General features: G+C 44.8%; 1 protein-coding gene across 1 annotated transcript in view; it reads left to right on the top strand.

Moving 5' to 3' along the window:
* Positions 1–6656: 6656 nt before the first annotated feature.
* Positions 6657–19164, top strand: part of Dpy19l1 (dpy-19 like C-mannosyltransferase 1) — a 97222-nt gene continuing 84714 nt past the window's right edge. The window contains exon 1 of the mRNA XM_059267531.1: positions 6657–7050. Coding sequence (XP_059123514.1) covers positions 6759–7050 — 292 coding nt within the window. The 5' untranslated portion in view covers positions 6657–6758. The remainder of the gene's footprint in view (positions 7051–19164) is intronic.

Raw genomic sequence — 19164 nt, 5'->3', positions numbered from 1 at the left:
TAGACTCCTATTACAAAGAAGAGGAGTAGAATACCCATAGCACAGGACCAAACCCCAACAGGGAAACATCAGATTCTGTAGTGCCATGTCTAACATCCAGACCAAAGGGATTGTTTGTTTGTGCTGGGGGGTGCTCATGTATATAAAGAGGCCAGAGAAGGATGCCAAGTTTCCCCTTCTGTGCATCTTCCCTTTAGTCCCTTTGGTATAGATTAACAGAGAAAAACCCTCCTTAATAATAGTACACAACTGGTTCTTGGCTAATGCACAAAAGGGAACCAGACCAGAACAGAAATCCTCATCAGCTTATATGGTTTCATAGCCCCAAGTTACAATTTTGAGTTATTAAACTTGTTTCAAGGAGACAGATTCCAAGGCTTTGTTATTTGGAGTAATGGGGAGATTTACCATGTAAAATATTTGCCGTAGTTATCTCCAGACAGATCAGGGCTGCCTTTGCCAGGAGATGTTACCCAGGGTTGTCCTGTCTGCCTGACAGAATTATGCTCTTCCTGAGAAGAATGACATTGATTTATCATTCTTAGTTTCTTCTGTATTAACTTGAGTCATGATCTCTCATTGAATATGAAGTTCTTTTTTTTTTTTTTGAATAGTTGGGGTTTGTTGTTGTTGTTGTTTTGTGAGTGCTGGGGAGTTAAATCCTGGTTCTCATTCTTGGGCAGCAGATGCTTCACATGCTGAGCCACCTCCCCAAGGCTGTGGCCTGTGTTCCTGACACCTCTGTTACCCTGAACTGTCTGTCACAGCTGTGGCTTCACTCAGTTCCATGGATTACCTTCTCCCAGGCTGCCTGCAGGAAGCTTGACCCTGCCACATACTCTAGGATTCCTTGGTTTTTAAGAACTCTGCATGAACGCCTCCATTACCCCACAACTCACATTCAATTATGCTCCTAAAATCAGTACAACTGGATAATGCCAACTTGGACCACAGGCCCCATGCGTCCAGATGGCTGATTGTGCAGAGGCACATGCTTGGGGACCAGTGTCCTTCTCAAAGCAAAGGTTTATGAATGTATAATTTAAGCTTGGGCAGGTGGAGCTTGCTGATCCCTGAGATGCACTCAAACACATTTCCCTTCTCTCAGTGCAGAGTGCTTGGTTGCTTGGCTTCTTTTCAATAGTGTTAATTACTTCAGTAACCAGAATTTAACAAGCCATCATTTAGTTCAAATTGTGAGTTTTTCAAATACGTTTTGTTCATGATTTTTAGTGTAAATCTGGCTAGACATAGTCAGCAATATCCATGGCAGTGTTTGCATGCTGTGGTGCCTAGAATTTTCCTCCACCATGTAAACAAGTCCATCACCTTTTTAAACTAACCATTTTACAAAGTCTCATGGCACAGACAGAATATAGTCAGGCTCATTGCAGAGTGTCACAAACTTGACAATTAGTTCCATTCTCGACACTTGATCTCCTTCTGAAGCTTGATCAGTACAGACTTCCTCATCTGCATCTGTACTGGGGTTCTGGTTTTCTGGGCTCCCATCAGAACCATGTGTTAATATTTGCAGTATTTCAGGCTTTTTCTGACCTATTTTCCCAACCTTTCCCAAGTTCCTTCCACAAGTCTGTTTCAAAGAATTATGAACTTTATGCTCAATGCAGGCCATATTAATGCCCCATTTTCGGACTTCCTTTGTTTATGTTGGTCAGCTTTCTGTTGTTACATAACCATCTGAGATAAACAAAGGAAGAAAGTTTTTATTTTGGTACATACTTTCAGAGGTGTCATGACCATTTGTTTGGACTGTTCTGTGCCTGAGGCAAGGCTGAACATCCAAGAGCACATGATGGAGCAAAGCAGCTCATTTCATGACAGCCAGGAAACAGAGGTGGCAGGGGATGTATGCCAATGTTCCCTTCAATCACACCCCTACTTCCTAAGACTTCTATCAGATTTTTTTGGGGGGAGGTGCTGTTCTTTAAATAGTCACCACTTTGCAGCAGTTGGGAAGTCAAGCCTTTAACCTGTGACCCTTGGGGAGGCAAGGATGCAATCCAGTACAGACCTGTGCACTGGTAATAGGAGGCTGACCATATATTTTGAGAGAATTAGCCCTAATCTTCCTGTAGGCAAGTGAGAGGAAGGGTCGGGATTTGGCAAGAAGTTCACCGAGGCAGGCTAGATGCTAGCAAGTTCTGGTCCAAAGAGACTAGAGGTGGGTGGACTCTCGTCTTCCATTATTCCCAAGACCACCATTAGTATGGATGAGTCTCAGCACTCTAGATGTTGTCCGATCTGGGCAGATCTGGGAGCAATGAAAGTCACACCATGGGTTGCACATTCTGAACATTTCATGGCCCATTTATAAGGTAACTCATTCAGTCCCTTCATTCCAAACAGGATTTCCGACAGTCATATTAAAACATGCTATCTGACAAATACAGATGAAGGGCTTCAGAAATATGCTTACCCCTGCTTATTTTGATTTGTCCACAGTCCTCTCTAATCACATAAAATATATGCCTAGGCCAAATTTCACTTCCCTCCAAAAACTCCATCATGTCAGTCATCATTTCTTGTTTTGAATTTTGTCCTTATGTTCTAAATAATACACTTTGTTGTGTGAGCATATTTTGTTCTATCTTATTTTGCCTCACCAATTAAACCTTAGGCTCTTCCGGGATAGAGATTTGGCATATGAATTTTTAATGTCTGTAATATGTGCTAAGGCACTTGGGACCTGGTAAGCCCTCAATAATTGGAATTACACTTTAGTTTAACAGACACGCTCCTCTGCAATAGAGTGATTGACTACACGCTATAACTAAGCCTAATAATGAACTCTCTAGGGAAAACTCATGGGAGTATGAACAGTTTAAATTACAAGGTCAGATACAAGAAAGACACAAGATAAAATATATGAAAAGCAATAAACTAGCAATTTATATATTTTTCTCCCCACTTTAAGAAAGTGCATTAAAACAAACACAATGACAGGTTAATGTTGGAGTTTTGCTGAAAGCCAGATGCTACACAGATGGACCTTTCTGTACCCATGTAGGCTTCAGTGAAGTGCCAGGATTGTTCTGGTTCCTCTCTCGGTGGAAGCAGCTGTTGAGCCAGGAAACCACTAGAGTCTGGAACTAACTTTAGGGTACTTCTTTAAAATAGAGATCAAAGGATGTGGCTCAAGAGAATAAAAAATAAATACCAGAGATTCCATATTTGTCTGTTACCTATGAGTAGGGAAATGAAGGGGAGCATTTGGGAGATCCAAATAAGAGCCTTTAAATGATAAAAACAGAGGCCAATTCCCAGCTCGGCCTTGCCTTGATCCCATTGACTTTCCTCATTACCCAGTTGATGTCTCCCTGACACCCACACTGAAATGGCACTAAGCTGCTTCACTCTCTGCATTACTCTTGCGTTAGGGTGTTATACTTTTAATCTTTGTTCTGTGTTTACTTCGGTAGGATATAACTCCACCACCACTCCTAAAGTGACACACAGTGTTTTCAATATAAAGCTTTTATTTCAATGGGAAAAATATAGTTTTATAGTGAGAAAGGGATTGATTTCTGTTCAGGGATCAGATTCGGGGATCCTTTCTTGAGTAGTAGTTCTTTCTGGTACCTGGCTGTTTGTCTCAGACTAGTATTTCTATACTGTCACAGTAGGAATTGTCTTTCTGGTATATCATTAAAGCATACAAAGGAAGCATAGTATCGATTCATAAGATCATGCACATATTATTTTATATTAATAGAATGTAGCTTTCAGTTTGTGAGTTTTTTTTGGGGGGGAGGTGCTGTTCTTTAAATAGTCACCACTTTGCAGCAGGCACTGGTTTAAGGATACTCAGATGAATGAACTGTATTCTGGCTCTTCTGGATTTTATGAAGATTAAATCAAGTCTGGCATATCTCTGAAGACGCCATGTTCAGTGTATCACCTTCCCTGTGTGAAACATCCTCCCTTGGGAAGGGGCAGGGCAGCAGGAGTGGCCTGATATTTTGTCTAGGCTTAACGATTCATGAAATGGACACTATCTTGTATAGTAAGGGAGCCACAGTTCAGATCTGAGAAGCTTGACACCCAAAGAATTGAGGACCATTGAAGTCTAGGGCAGCCCTTAATCTCTTGCCTCAGAATATCTTGGACTGTCAGCTCAAGTCTCTAGCAGGGCAAAGCATCTTCCTCTTCCTTATCATTACCCAGTGCTCTGGACACTTAACAACTGCTTTGCCCAAGTCCCTTTGAACCTTCATAGAGCAACATATAATTGCTAGAAACTCTACCCTTTCTTCCTTTTCCTTCCTTTCTTTCTTCCAAGTTTTGCAAACCTGCCAAACTTGCCAGATAGGTATTTTTATTCTCCTTATCACAGGATGGGACAATTGAGTTCAAAAAGTGAAGGGCATGAATAGGAGAGTCATGCCAGGCACAGAAGCAGGAACTTTGACCTGGTTCTAGAACGATCACTTTGCAATTTTTTTTTTTTTTTTGACAGAGTATTGCTATGCAGCACAGGCTGACTCCAAACTTGAGATTCATTTGCTTCACCTCACCCCAAAGTATGTACCACATTGCAAGTATGTACCACAGTGCCTGTTAAAACCATGTTTAAACCAAAACCAAAACCAAAGCCAAGCAAAACTCCCCGATTGCTCACACGCTGCCTTTGTTCAGGGTTGCTCATCACAGAAGAGGAACTAAGATCTGCCCCAGCCCTACATGGTCCCGCTCAAGTCAGTGGAGCAAATTTTCAGCCAAGTTCTGAGCTCGGGTCCTTGATGCAGTTCAAGAGGAGAAGGAAAAAGATTTGGTTTCTTCCAGAAACTCAAACCATGTGGAGAAGGTGCAACAGCTAGGGCCATCTTGTTATGAATGATTGTTCGATTATGCTATTTCCTGCACTCATTCATTCATTTACTCAACAAGGTAGTCATCTGATAGAAAGGTACCAGCTAAAGGGAAGTTGGTTTTTGTTTGTTTGTTTTTTCTTCCCTGCAAGTTCCCTTACAGAGTCCAATATTCTTAGGAAGCAAGCACACAGAAACTTTTTTCTTTTTGTATACATTTTATTTGATTTTCCTACAATATATTTTGAACCCCCGTTTCAGAACCCACCTACCCACCTAATTTTCTTCTCCCACTCTCTTAAAACAAAAGCACCAAAACAAAAATTAGAAGACCAGTATGACAAAAAAGCCAAAACATTTTGAAACAAAAATTTCACAAAAATATACCACAGAGTTCGTTTTCTGTTGACCAACTACTCCTGGGTATGAGGCCTGGCCTGGAGCGTAGCTGATACACCCAGTGACACTCTTATTGGAGAAACTGATTGAGAGGCAGTCCTTAGCCGAGAGACAAGCAATCCAATACTGTATCTCCATGTGTTTCCTAATTAATAAATTACGCTAATGATGACTTTATTGTTGTCTTTGGCAGACACTGGGTAAAGTTTCTTTTAATCTGGTGGGTGATAAACTCATTATCAACCCCAGAAATTACACTAGATTGACCGGATATCTTGTTTCACAACACAAGCCTTCTGTACGGCACTGTCAATCATTTTTTACAGAAGTGTCTTAAACAGTTGTTCCTTGTTTCAATACATATTTTAATATTCAAACTCAGGAAACTTACGAAGTGTAATACAGCGTTAAGTCCTTTCACAAAATCCATTCTTTTTGCCTGAGTTAATGAATTCTGATATTAATAAAGTCGTGAGCAAGAGAAGCCACAGCCACCTGAAACTCCTGTAATTACAATGGAGAAAACCGGAACCATGTGACTTGATTTCCAAAATCCAGACTTCTTGGAACAAGCTCACTTGGATAGGAGCCAATCAGTCTCTCCACTGCAATTCTCCAACGCTTTGTGCAAATAGCGCTGGGGTGGAGGCAAGGAAGATTAACTTGGGGTATATTCGGTCTTTTCTTTCCTTTTTTCCTTTAAACTTTCCCCGGGCTTCTTCATTTACCCCTACACTTGGCTATGAGAAGATTCGTTTTCAAGTCTTGCCATCTTAGCAGTTTCCATACTTTCTAGTAAGGAAGATAGGATGCAGCAGGGAAAAGTAACATGTTGATAACCCTTGCTGACAGTCCCTTTTCATTTATGCCTTTAGTTGGGGTTCCTATCTAGGCTTTTCAGTTCACACTCCGCTCCAACCCATCGGACACTTTCAATCCTCAGTCCGGCGGCCCCAGCTTCTCCTCCGTGAACCAAAAAGCTTGCTGCTTTGAACAGAGGCCACACTTTACCCCGTTAGTTTCACGCACAAGCCTAACGCACAGAACTCCGGAGCTCACGCCCTGAGACCTTCCGTGGCCACCCGGTTCCCTCCACGCGCGACCCAGCGCCACGCAGCATCGCAGCCAGACCGCTTGCCCCCGAGGGCGCACGGCCGCTTCCGGGAGGTCGTCCACGCCGCTCCCCCGGCCGCCGGTCCCGCCCCGCTCGCCGCCCGCGCGTGCGCGCTTGCCGGCCCGCACGCGCCTGGGCGCGCGCGCTGGAGGGGCGGGGCCGCGCCGCTCGCAGGTTGTCCCCGCCCCCGGCCCGCGGCGTTCCGCTGTCGCCGTGGCAACCCGAGAGCGGCAACGGCGGAGGCGCGCGAGTCCGGCGCCGCCTCCCGGCCGCCCAGCAGTAGGCAGCGGCCGCCCGGCCCGCGCTGTCCCCGCCTCCCGGCCCGCCCTCGCCGGCCGGAGTGAGCGACCGCCAGTCCGCGGATCCCGGCTCCTGTCCGGGCGCGCGCAGCTAGCGGGCGCGACTATGCTAAGATGGTCCTGCAGGCGCGGAGCAAGCACCGGGACGCGGCTTCCAGGCCAGCCCGGCCGGCCCGCGCATCACCGCCGCCAGTGAGCGGGGCATCCGAGGTGGGCGCCGGGGAGCCGGGGCCGGAGCGCGCGCCGCCGTCGCCGGGGCGCAGAGGCGCGGCGGGCAGGAAGGGGCCCCGCGCGGAGACCGCTGCGCCCGCCCCGGACGGCCTCGCGGGCCGCCTGGCGGCCGGGCTGCGCTGGGCGCTGGGCCTGCGGCGCGGGCGCGGCCGGACCTGGAGCACGCTGCTGCTAGGTGAGCCAGTTAGCAGCCCTCTCCGACTTTACCCGGGACGCTCCTGCCTCCTCCCTGCTCCTCCCGCTCCTTCCGGGGGCCCAGCTCCGCTCACCCTCCGCCCCGCTGTCCGCCCGGGCTTTTAAATACATGGCCCGGAGATCGTGAGCTGCTGGGCTGGCGGCGGGCGGGCTGGTCCGCGCGGAGGAGACCGGGCTAAAGCCTGCAGGGACAGTCCATGCACTCTTTGCCTCTGGCGTGGCCGCTATCTCGGAGGATGGCTTGTTTAGGGATGGGAGCGATTCCTGGAGCTCGAAACACTCAGGTTCCTGTCTTAGAAAGTTGCCAAACTTATAATTAAATTTTAGCGTGCTTTTTTCCTTCTTGGCCACAAACCCTGAGGGTGGCACTTCGTGGTTCTGTTCACTTTCCAGGTTGTGTTGTGTTTTGGATGCCCTGCTGGCATCTCTCTTCCTTCTGTCCATGCACCAAATGGATGGGTTGTAACTGTCTAAAACAAATAAAGTTGAAGCATTCATGTGTGGACCGCCTTCTGGGTTCGTTTTCTGATTGACTTTGTCCGATAGGGCAAGTTTATTGAAGTTTGAATTAGCAGGCCTAATTTTTTCCAAATCCCTTATTAAGAGCCTATAATATTTTTGCCACAATAGGCTTTGCCTATTGAATTATTTAGTTACTGGTGATATTTTGTTACTATCTTTTCACTGTTCCTTAGTTGACATTTAAATGTTTGGGGGTGCTTCGAGCCTTGGAGTTTGGAGTTCGATGGGCCAGCCATACAGCAAAATCAGCCATCCTGTGGGGTAGCCTCTACCGCAGCCACTTAGGCACTGAAAGCCAGACATGATTCTGTGTTTGTGGGTTCAAGAAGGCTGACACTGTTACAAGGATATTTCCTCTTTTTATAGTTGGGCCAGGATTAGGCAAATGCATCATTTTCATCATGCCTCCCTTCAGTAGCTAGCTTGAGAACCTGGCTGGTGTACAGGTTAAATTCACCTTGGGGAGGCAGCGTGGTACAGTGGATGAGGTTGAAGGCATTCAGAGCTAGTGCACAGAGCTTGAGTTTGGTTTATGCCTCACTTTGAGAGCCTTCTCTGTTACGTGGATAGCCCATGCCCTACTTACTCAGGGATGTCCTGAGGAGCAAAACTAAAAATTCGGTGGGTGATGCAGGTTTGTGTCTAAATCACTTAGCAGCATCAGTTCCTATTGTAAAAGCAAGTGCACAATCCTGATTTCCGATCCCATGACAGAATAGATCTCCAGCTTTCATGAATGGCTAGGATAAACAACGATTGAAGTGAAGTAGTGGATGGATTGTTTTTATTTCAAGGAGAGACAATAATAGATTTTAAGTGATACTGCTTTTTTCATATTTTACGGTGAGTTTCCTTTGGATTTTCTTATATTGAATGGCTTTTATTTGGATTTAGCAGTGCCCTTGCAGACATACAGTTTTGTGCAATATAGCATTTCTCTTGATTTGCTCTTTTGACATTGTAAGTGGAAGTATGTTGAACCACAGTCTTAGGTTTTCCCTGGACAGAGGTCACCAGGCATGTGGAGTTTGGAGGGACACCACAGTCTTTGTCCTCTTGCTTGAACATCTGCCGTGAGGCCACACAGCACCTGGAGAGAAGGTTCTGGTGAACGATCAGACGTGCTGTGCTTGGTTCAGTTCTGGCCCTGTACCCTCAAGACTGCTACTCAAGCAGTAGTGATTCCTTTCTCCCACCATGTTGCCAAAGCATCAGGAAGGCTCTCATAGGGCAGAGGGATTCCAGCCATTTCTGTGTCTTCGCAAGCTGCTTCATTTCCTCTGACTTTACCTTCCCAGAGTGGGTGAACTTTGTATTTCAGTGTGGAACTTTAAAATGGCTCCTTTGTCTTCCGTGTTGAGAGGCATTGCATATCACTTGTTGCTTGAATTAACTGCAGTTGCTCGGCTTTATCAGCTATGTATTGGGCTATGACAAAGTAGCTTTATTACTGTTTAAGAATAAATATTCTTCACTTGAAACTCCATGATAGTGGTGCACGTTAGAACTGGTTAGTTTTTCTTCATGTGTGCTGGGCACTGATAAACCACTTAGCAAGGTTGCCTTCTCCACTGTTGAACAGTGGTGACCTTTTAGTAAGAATATATGCTTTTCTTATATATGGATGTTACTACTTATTCAGTGGTGACAAAGAGGTCTTGAAATGTTTATTTTTGGGAGTTTCAATCCGGTTGCTCCCAGCTACGGGAGGCAGTGGGGGAGGGAGAACCTTGAAACTATTTTTCAAACTTTACTGACCACAGTAAATAATATACATGGCTTCTAACGTGCTCCCACCTTGGAGAGTGCACCCTAGTACATAGGGTGTCTGCATAGATTTCCGTGTTCAGGCAGGAAACGTTAGTAATTGAGTTGTTTTCAGAGTCATGAATAGGTTTGAGAAACCTACAAAAGGTGTTAAGCCATTGAGGTACACTGAACAGTGGGAATGTACTCATCGGGGAGATGCGAGGCTTGGCGAACCAAGGCTTGGTCAGGAGGCATGTGTGCTTGGCTGTGCCGAGAGAGCCAAGGGTGCCCGAGAGGAGATCACAGTCTTCCCACACTCCAGCTTGTAGTGCCTTCCACTCTCAGATCTGCTGAAGCAACTATAGACTGGGGTCAAGGCAGAGAGGCGGAGAGTGGACACTAACTAGCAAAGGCCAGTTAGTATTACCTTTCAGTAAGGTTTTTTTTTTTTTTCTCCTCCTTTCCCTTTGTGCTGGTTGATTTCAGCTGTCAATTTGACATTACTTTAGAATTACCTGGGAAGAGAGTGTTAGGAATTATCTAGATCTGGTTGGCCAGTAGAGGATTATCTTGACCGTTGACTGAGGTAAGAAGACCCAGCCAGTTGTGGTCTGTGCCATTCCATCCCTAGGCAAGTATCCTGAACATTCTAAGAGCGGAGACGAATCTATGTGTTTGTTCTCTCTCTGCTCCCGACAATGAGTGTGGCGCTTTCCGTTCTTGAGTTGACTGCTCTGCAGTAATGGGCTATCGCCTAGGATCTGAAGCCACGTGGACCTCTCCCTCCCCTGTGCTGCGGTTTGTCAGGATATTTTATGATAGCAAGAGAACTGAACGAGGACTTCCTTACTGTCTCCTGCCTTTCTTTCCACGCCTGCTTCAAACTCCTTGGATTTCCGAGCCACATATTTAGCTTTTTGACATTGGTTTGGGCATGTGTAAGATGAGAGAGCTGGATTAGAACAGCGATTCTTTGTTTGTTTGTTTGTTTGTTTGTTTTTTGTTTTTGTTTTTTGAGACAGGGTCTCTCGGTGTAGCTTTGGAGCCTGTCCTGGATCTTGCTCTGTAGACCAGGCTGGCCTCCAATTCACAGAGATCTGCCTGGTTCTGCCTCCCGAGTGCTGGGATTAAAGGTGTGCATCATTACCACCCAGCTTAGAACAGAGGTTCTTAACCTGAGCTGCACACTGGCAGTATCAGAAAACTTGAAACATCCTGTGAACCACACATTAGACCACTTAATGCCTGGGAATGTGGAAGTGGGGAAGCACATTGGAGGAAGTGGATTTTAAATGCTGGGGATTGATTCCAGGGCTTCATGCATGCCAGGTAAGGCCTGTACAACCACTGAACTTTCTAGAAGCAGATTGGCAACTCTGGGAAATGGAATTCCTTCATGGCTGCAGCCTACAGAAACTGTAAATGTATACCCCTCCTTTTATTTAATTTTTTTTCATTTATTTACTCTCTCTCTCTCTCTCTCTCTCTGTGTGTGTGTGTGTGTGTGTGTGTGTGTGTGTGTGTGTGTGTGTGTAGGCACGTGCATGTGCGTGTGCTCGTGCATGTACATGTGCCACAGTGTTTGTATGTTAGAGGAAAACTTTCAGTAATCATTTCTTTCCTCCTGAGTGGGTGCCTGGGCCAGAGCTCAGGTTGTCAGGCCCGGTGGTAGGTACCTTTACCCACTCAGCCTTCTACTCTGCTCTGCCCACTTCTTTGAAATGGTCACATGAACTATCCAAATGCTACACTTTCTCTTAATCTCTGTAGTGTCTTCAGAACTGGAGCTGTCAGTCAGTTGCCACTGCTGGTACAGCTACAGCCTCAGAGTCGCCTGTATCCTGACCTTTGTCAAAAGAAGGAAGAAAGCTGTAGTAATGGGAGAGGGCTCTGGTCCAGGGGTGAAAGTGAGAAATATTCCTATTGAACATGCATACCAAACATGCTCGGGGTGCAAGACTGTAATGTAAGATGCCATTTGTAAATTATTAAGAAGGTAACTGTGGTGGTTTGATGTGTGTTGACACACACATACAGATGTGTGTGTCACTGGGGAGTGGTGCTACTTGATTAGATTAGGAGGTGTGGCCTTGTTGGAGGAAGTGTGTCACTGGGAGGTGGGCTTTGAGGTTTCAAAAACTTTAGCCTAGCCCAGTGTCTTTTTCTTCTGTGGATCCAGATGTAGAACTCTTAGCTCCCTCTCCAGCACCATGTCTGTGTGCCAACATGCTTCTGGTCATGTTGATAATGGACTAGCCCTCTGAAACGGTAAGCCAGCCCCAATTAAATGCGCTCCTTTATTAGTTGCCGTGGTCATGGTGTCTCTTCACAGCAATGGAACAGTGACTAAGACAGAAGTCATGTCACTCTCTTACACTTCAGACCCTCTTCCTGTGGCAGCTGCAGCGCAGTTGAGCCTCATGATGTTTTGTGTGGGACCATCCTGTGTTTTGAGGGACTGTTGTGTGCCTTGCAGGGGGATAAACAGAGTCCCAGGTTCTACCTACTAGAACCTAGTAGCACTTCCCCAGTGGTGGCACCCAGAATGCTTCCCAAGTACTGCCAAGTGTAAGGGGGAGGCAAACACCACTTTGGAACCGTTATCATCAAGGCATGGCTTATGAGAGCCTGGGATTAGCCAGGGACAGGGAGGAAGCCTGTGAAGGCAGAGTTGAGTCTGGGTACTGGGAACTGGGGTGGGCCAGCAGGAGGTGAGGTGGTGGAAGCTGACCTGCATTGGAAGCCTGTTGCTACTCTCCTCCAATGCCTCCCATTATTTCCTTATCTTTAAGATGGGGATGGTAGATGCTTTGGTTAGAGTACAAGAGTAAATGAGATAATACATGTAAAATAGTACGTCTGGTTCCTTTGTATTCCCCGATTTGAATGCCTGCTGTGCCAGGTGCATCCTGGGAAGAAGATGGACAAGAAACCTGTACTGCCTACCGTTGTGGAGTTTGCATTTGGGAAGTAAGGATAAGTGACTAGTTAGTTACACCTTGTAGTAAGTGCATTGGAGGAAAGGGAAGGGCTTCTGTGTTGGGGAACGTGAAGCAAAATGAACAAAGGAGATCCCAAAGCCGGGGAATATCCACTTTAGTAAAGCCAAGAAAGGCTTTGGGAAGGGGCCTTGTAGTTGACCTTCGCCAGAGGGTGGAGAAGCGGTGGCTTCTGTCTCAGAGCTGAGCCTGTGAGAGTTGTGTGGAGGATGAGAGGATGGGTTCTTGATGCAGCCAAGGGCATGGGGGAGGAAGGAGCAGGTCTCACCCTATGAGGGAGGAACGGTGGCCTGCGGACCAGATGTGGAATAGGAGTGAGTTTATATCTGTTGCAGTGGGAACCCCTGAGGAGTGTTGAATAAGACAGGGGCATGCTTACATTTTAATTCTGAGAAATCTGTGCTTGGAAAATAAAGCAGGCCCTACCCCCAAGGTGGGTCTTGTCCAGGACCCACAAGAGTCATTGGCATGAACAGAGGGCGTGGCTGTGGAAATGGCAGAGGAGGGAGTAGATTTCAGATGGATTTTTGTGGTAAAAACTGGTGGACCTTGGGGTGAATTGGCCTTGGTGTGAGGGGAAGCGGGGAGGTCTTCCTGGAGGAGACAAGAAGACTACAGATGAGGACCAGGGCAGGTTTGATGGAGAAGGGCAAGGATTGTATCTGAACACACGACTTGTGAGGTGTTTGTGGGGTACCCAGTTTGAAATGTCATGTTGATGATAGGACAAAAGAACGCTTGTGAGTGGAATAGAAAATAGTAAGTTTTCAGCAAACAGGTGGTTTTCGGCATCAGAGTAAGTGACTTCCTATTCCACAAATAGCATCTTATGCTGGGGGAGGGGTCTCTTGCCCTGCCCTGCTTTGTACCCAGTGCTGCAGATGAACTCATTTAACAGTAGACCTGGGTCTGACCATGGCATCGTAACTATTGTATTTATTAGAAGGGGGATCTGAGGTACATCGGAGCTTAGTAACTTAACTTATGCAAGGTCACCCCTGGAATTTTTAAGGTCAGGATTTGAACCCAAGTCCCATGTCTTCTGAGTTCATGTTCTTAGTTGTTATGCAGTGTTTCATCTAGTGAGCCTGTAGCAAGAGGACAAATGGAGCCTCGCAGTAGCCAGTTCTAAGAAGCTGCAGCAGTTTTCAAGTAACACGTGTGTGTTTCTCCTGTTGTTCGAATCTTAGATGGTCTTTTGATAAAAAATCCAGAGCCAGATATCAGGGTGAAAGCTGAAAGATCAGAGAAACAGAACAGCCAGCCACTAGTTCTTACTTCTACAAAATCCTTAGCCTAAAAAGAGTGAGTTCCTGTTTCCTCATGCCTTATATACCTTTCTCTGTCCTGCATATTACCTCCTGGGATTAAAGGCATGTGCTTCCCAAACAGAGGTATGAGATCTCCAGTGCTGGGGTTAAAGGTGTGTGCTACCACTGCCCGACCTCTATGTCTAATCTAGTGGCTGGCTGGCTGCTGATCCTCAGGCAAGTTTATTAGGGTACACAATACATTACCACATTCTCCCTTGTTTCTTTCTTCAGAAGGAAGGAAAAGGGATCTGATTGACAGATACCGGGATGAAGACTAGAAAGCAGGCAGGGTAGTGAGTGGTCTGTGACTGTAGAGAAGCTGAAGGGCCAAGCCCAGGGAGCCTTGTCTCCTGTGCTGATCTCAGGCAAGAACTTGGACCCAGCCAAGCAAGCAGCTGTGAACGTGTGCTGTGTTAATTACCGGAATCCCATCAAAGCCAGAGAAAAAGTCGGAAATTTGGGGTTTTGAAACCTTTTTTCTCCTTTCTAAACTAGGCTTCTGGTTAATTCTTAAGAATATTTATAATCACCTAAATATGCGTTGTTATTATCAAAAAAGGTGCTGTAAATAGGAAAGTCTCCGGGAATAAAGCGCTCGTGAGCACAGAAACTGCATACAGTCAGCTTATTCCAGTTCTTGTCAGTATAAGGCTGTGTTATTTACTTGTGATTTATTTTTTTGCTGATAGTAGGACATCAATACTGAAAGTAGATAGAATTTTAATTACACACACACACACACACACACACACACACACACTCTTAGCTCTTGCTAAAGTCTAGTCATTTAAAGCCTTATCCTACTAGATTGTATTAATAATCCTTAATGAGTGTAAAGGTGTATTAATGTCTCTTGTAAGTTTAATTAATGACATTTGCATTTCATAGACTACAAAGCTTACTATTTACATATTTGGTTATAAATCTATGTTGGGGGCTCATCTTTTGCCCCTAGCTATAATTTACCATCAGGACATTTCTAAGAAAGAATTTGTTAGTTTTCTTTAGTCCTTCATTCCATCCCTTACTAGTAATCAAAACTAGTAACAGTTACATCCATTTCAAGATCCCCACCTTTAATCCCATGAAGAAATCACTCCTCTGTGGGTGATCTTTTATAATGCAATCAAGAGTCATTTAGTAAGAGTATATTTTTAAAGTAGAATTAATTTTGAGACTACATCAGTATACAACAGTTGTGGAACGTGCTTTAAAAATACTTTTTATTTTCTCAGCATTATCATGATTGAATGAAAAAAGAAATAGAAGGAGGACGTGGCTGCTCCTAAGGGGTTGAGGTTTTTTATTATAGTTGTAGGGGAGAATACAGGCAGAGGCAGAGTCTGGGAGAGTCCACAGTGGACATGACCAACAGCCTAGACCTGGCTATTTGAGAAGAGGGAGGAAAGAGAGAGAGAGAGAAGGGACCAGGAGCAGTGGCCAAGAGGGCAAGAGGCCAAAAGGTAAATAAAATAGGGGCTCATAACAAAAATGGCTGGGTTATATAAGGAGAGCAGCTGGGGAAGTGTAGCCCAGCCCCTGGGCTGGAGAGTTCGTGGTAGGAGGTGGGATATACCAGCCAGGATGTTATAATAATTCAAATCTGCCCAATTATGTGACTGCCCCGCTCTCATTCTCACTCTATAGTAATCCTGGCTCTGGCTTTGTTAACATGCTTACACAAGCCTCATTGTGCTCTGTTGTTTTACTAGCTAAACGCTGTTTTTGGAAGACCTTGCTTTTCCATTCCTCACCCATCTTTGATGGCTACAGAAATGTCCTAAGTATGTATAACTTAAATGTTATTGTTGAGGATTTTACCTATGGGGACATCATTCTTGAGTTCCCTGCATGTGCTTTGGGCTTGAAGCTAATTATTTGTTAGTCATGTTGATCAAATTGTAAGGGTTCAGATCTGAAGGCTTACACAACAGTCAAATGCACATCAGTAAGAAGAGGACCTCACATGTCCTGAGTCCTGTTAATTCTTCTTTAGAGAGAACAGAAGTTTCTGTTTCCGCTCATTCTGAGAATCATTCTGGTTCCGTACCCTCAGGTCTCTTCATGTGCCCCCATTTTCATTTTGACTTCATAATTATTTTTTTAAAAATGAATAAATTCTGAATTTAAAAAATCATAGTTGGTTGTCTGGCAGTGCTATTAAGTAAGATAGTTAATAAATGTCATGATTTCTGAATCATTTAAGTTAAAAGATAAGCTAGATCTTGTGATACCCAGGGGCAGTTTGCAATTGGAAGGGGTTTCATTATCGTAACATTAGAGTGGCTTATCAGGAAATAAGCTTGTTAAAAATTGCTAAAGAAGCCGGGCGGTGGTGGCGCACGCCTTTAATCCCAGCACTTGGGAGGCAGAGCCAGGTGGATCTCTGTGAGTTCGAGGCCAGCCTGGGCTACCAAGTGAGTTCCAGGAAAGGCGCAAAGCTACACAGAGAAACCCTGTCTTGAAAAACCAAAAAAAAAAAAAAAAAAAAATTGCTAAAGACTCACAGTCTTTCTGCTTCCTCCTCCGCTATGATCCGTGAGCCTGAGGTGAAGGACTTGTGTTGTAGATGTGTGTTTCACTTGGCTCTGGGCACCAGCCACATGGTCACTTGATAATCTGCATTTGATTAGTTGTGATTTTCTGTAATGGTTTCCATCTGTTGCAAGGAAACATTTCTTTGATGAGGGGTGAGGACTACTTTTACCTCAGTATAAGAATAACTAGTTAGAATATAGTTAGGGATTATGCCGATATAGTAAACGATGGTTGTAGGTTCTCCTTCAAGACCCATGACTTTGCTAGCCTTGGGAAGTTGGCTGGGTTTCTAGTACCAAATGACTTCCTCTTGTTGAGTGGGGCTTCAGTCCAGTTAGCTGTTGTTTACCACCTAGATATCTGTGCCACTATTGCTCTTTAGGTATGCTATTGTGCCACGCTGGTCATCGTTTTCATTTAGAGGCATCTTAGCTGAATAGGACTATTGGTTGCTTTCCTCTCTTGGAAGCTTGCATGGTGCCTTTGATACCATGAAAGCTGGTCCTGAGGGAGGAAGCTTTCAGCTCAGAAGCATCTTGGATCCCCCAGGTCTTGTGTCAGTCCTTAACATCATATCATACAAGTAACTTTATGTGGACCTAGAAGGTTATATTTGTATATTTAGGTGTGTGTGTGTGTGTGTGTGTGTGTGTGTGTGTGTGTGTGTATGCATGTCCTCACACCAGTGCTTGTCTTTGTGTCTGTTCCTGTATTGAAGAGACCTGGGTTCCACACTTTCCCTACTGATTTACCAGATTTCACGATTTCCCTCTGTGTGCTCAGAAGCACATTATTTGGTTGTATACTTTATTTGTTTATTTTTAAAACAGTAAAATGCTTTGTGTTTTGCCAATGAGAAGGAAGTTACTTTATGGAAATTATCAATGCTGGTCCTGTTTGATTTGGAAATATTTGTGTTCACATGAGGCTAAGACTTTTAAAGGAAGATGGAATTCACTACCTATAAACATGTCTTGTGTAATCATGAATTGCCTACTCTAGTATTTGTACATAAATTCATATTTGAAGTATATGCAAGCCGACTTTGTACGCTTTTCTGTTTAGAATCCCGGTCATGCTGTCTGGGGTGGTGGCGTATACCTTCTGTGCTCTGTTGTTTCATATATTCACTTTTGAACACATCATTTTGTCTTTGACACTGTTGAGATTTCTAAGGCATTTCTCTGTATGCCACTTCACTCTTCTGGCTGATGTGTTCAGTGTTTTCATGTCTGAACCTGGAGTCAGGGAAACCTGAGCTCTCTTGCAGGGTTTGTTGGATCCTTGCTACATGAGACCTTGGGTCTTTGGGGGAAATAAAAGTCACAAGTTCTTTAGATGGACTCCTGGATCACTTTTGCTTAATACTGATGAGCAGACATTAAATACTATCATTATAATTAAGAGTGTCTAAGTTTTTTTTCAGCTTTTGTCAATTTTCCCTCAGTGCTAAATGGATTAGAAGACTAGAATTAACCAAAGTCACTCCTCAGCCTGCACCACTGTGACTTCTACATCTTCCTAGAAGTGGTTTCTTTAAATTAGACTGTGAATTTTAAAAGCAGTTTTGCTTCTCATTTTGAGACTTAATGTCTTTATTAGTAAATTGAGCTTATGCCTTCTTTTCCTATTTCAGAATAGAACATTCCCCCTAGCCCCAAAGAGGGAACAAATGAAATGGATCGAACCTATCAAGGCTTTGAAGTTGTGGAACAGGAAGATAAAAATGAAAATAGAAAATAGGCAGAAAATCACTGTTGCATTTCATTTCAGAGAGTATGAAGTCCCGTGCTAGTGGGAACAGCTGTGGGTCATACATTAAGCGCTGCGAGTTGAGATAACCAAACACCTCCCCACCCTATTCTATACTCTCTGCAAATGGGACTCAGTGGCTAAATCAGTGATGTCTTAGAAAACGTCAGTGTTTCTTCTTAGCAAGGGCTTTCTTAGAAGAAGGGAGTTTGAATTTTAACTCTTTTCCTTTCTTATTTCTTATTTGTGGCCACCAAGTTTTAACCATTTCTCACTCAGACTTACCTTTTGAATTTGTATTTTCATGTTCCCAATCCCTCTTTGTCACACTCTCCAGGCCTCCGAATCTTACCTGAATGCATTGTCACCCTGGTCTTGTCCCTGGATTTGCTATCATAACTACCACTTCTCAAAGTGTGAACTGTATGAATCACTTGAGGGTTTGTTAATAATGTATGCCTTGGAGTCCCTGTACCTGTTGAATGCAGATCTTTGCAGAGCTGGGCCCAAGAATGCTGCAATGTGGTGATGTGCTCCTCCCGTGGCTGTGCTCCAAGGCCACCTAGTAATGTGGAAGGCTGCCAGGGAATGATAGTGAGCTGTCTGTGTCTACCTCTGGCTTCTTAAATGTTGATCGTTGGCTGGGAGGCATGGTTATGGCCTGAGATTGAGCATATCCACCTAGCTGCCAGGTAATAATAAATCAGTACTGGCCTCCAGGACACGTGGAGTACTAAGGGACCCGAGTACTCACAGTAGACCTTATAAAGAGCACCTAGCTTTTGCCCCAGGCATTCTGTGACAATCAGCCTTGATCAGACTGTCACAGTCGCTTGTTTGAATGGGAAGTGTCTCCCACAAGCTTGTTGTTGGAACCCTTCTTCCCCTATTGGCGGCTGTGGGAGATTGCATTTTCCTCAGGAGGTGGGTCTAGCTAGAGGAAAATGGGTCGTTGTGGGATGGGCCTTGAGGTTTATAGCTCCCGCCGCAGCCAGGTTCCAGTGGGCTCTCTCTACCTCTAGATGCGTCATAATTGGCTGTCACTGTCCCAGCTTCCCACTGTGAAGAGCATCACCTCAGACCATAAACCAACATAAATGCTTCCTTCCTCAGCTTGTTCCTCCATACATTTAATCACAGTGGTGAGAGAGGAACTAAACATGTACAGTAGAAATTCCTAGAAATTCAGACGGATGACTTGGGCTAGTAATGTAAACAGGA

This window comes from Peromyscus eremicus, chromosome 7 (assembly GCF_949786415.1).
Source record: "Peromyscus eremicus chromosome 7, PerEre_H2_v1, whole genome shotgun sequence".
NCBI lineage: Eukaryota > Metazoa > Chordata > Mammalia > Rodentia > Cricetidae > Peromyscus > Peromyscus eremicus.
Note: the sequence above shows the minus strand (reverse complement) of the source record. Positions and strands in the feature narration are given on the sequence as shown.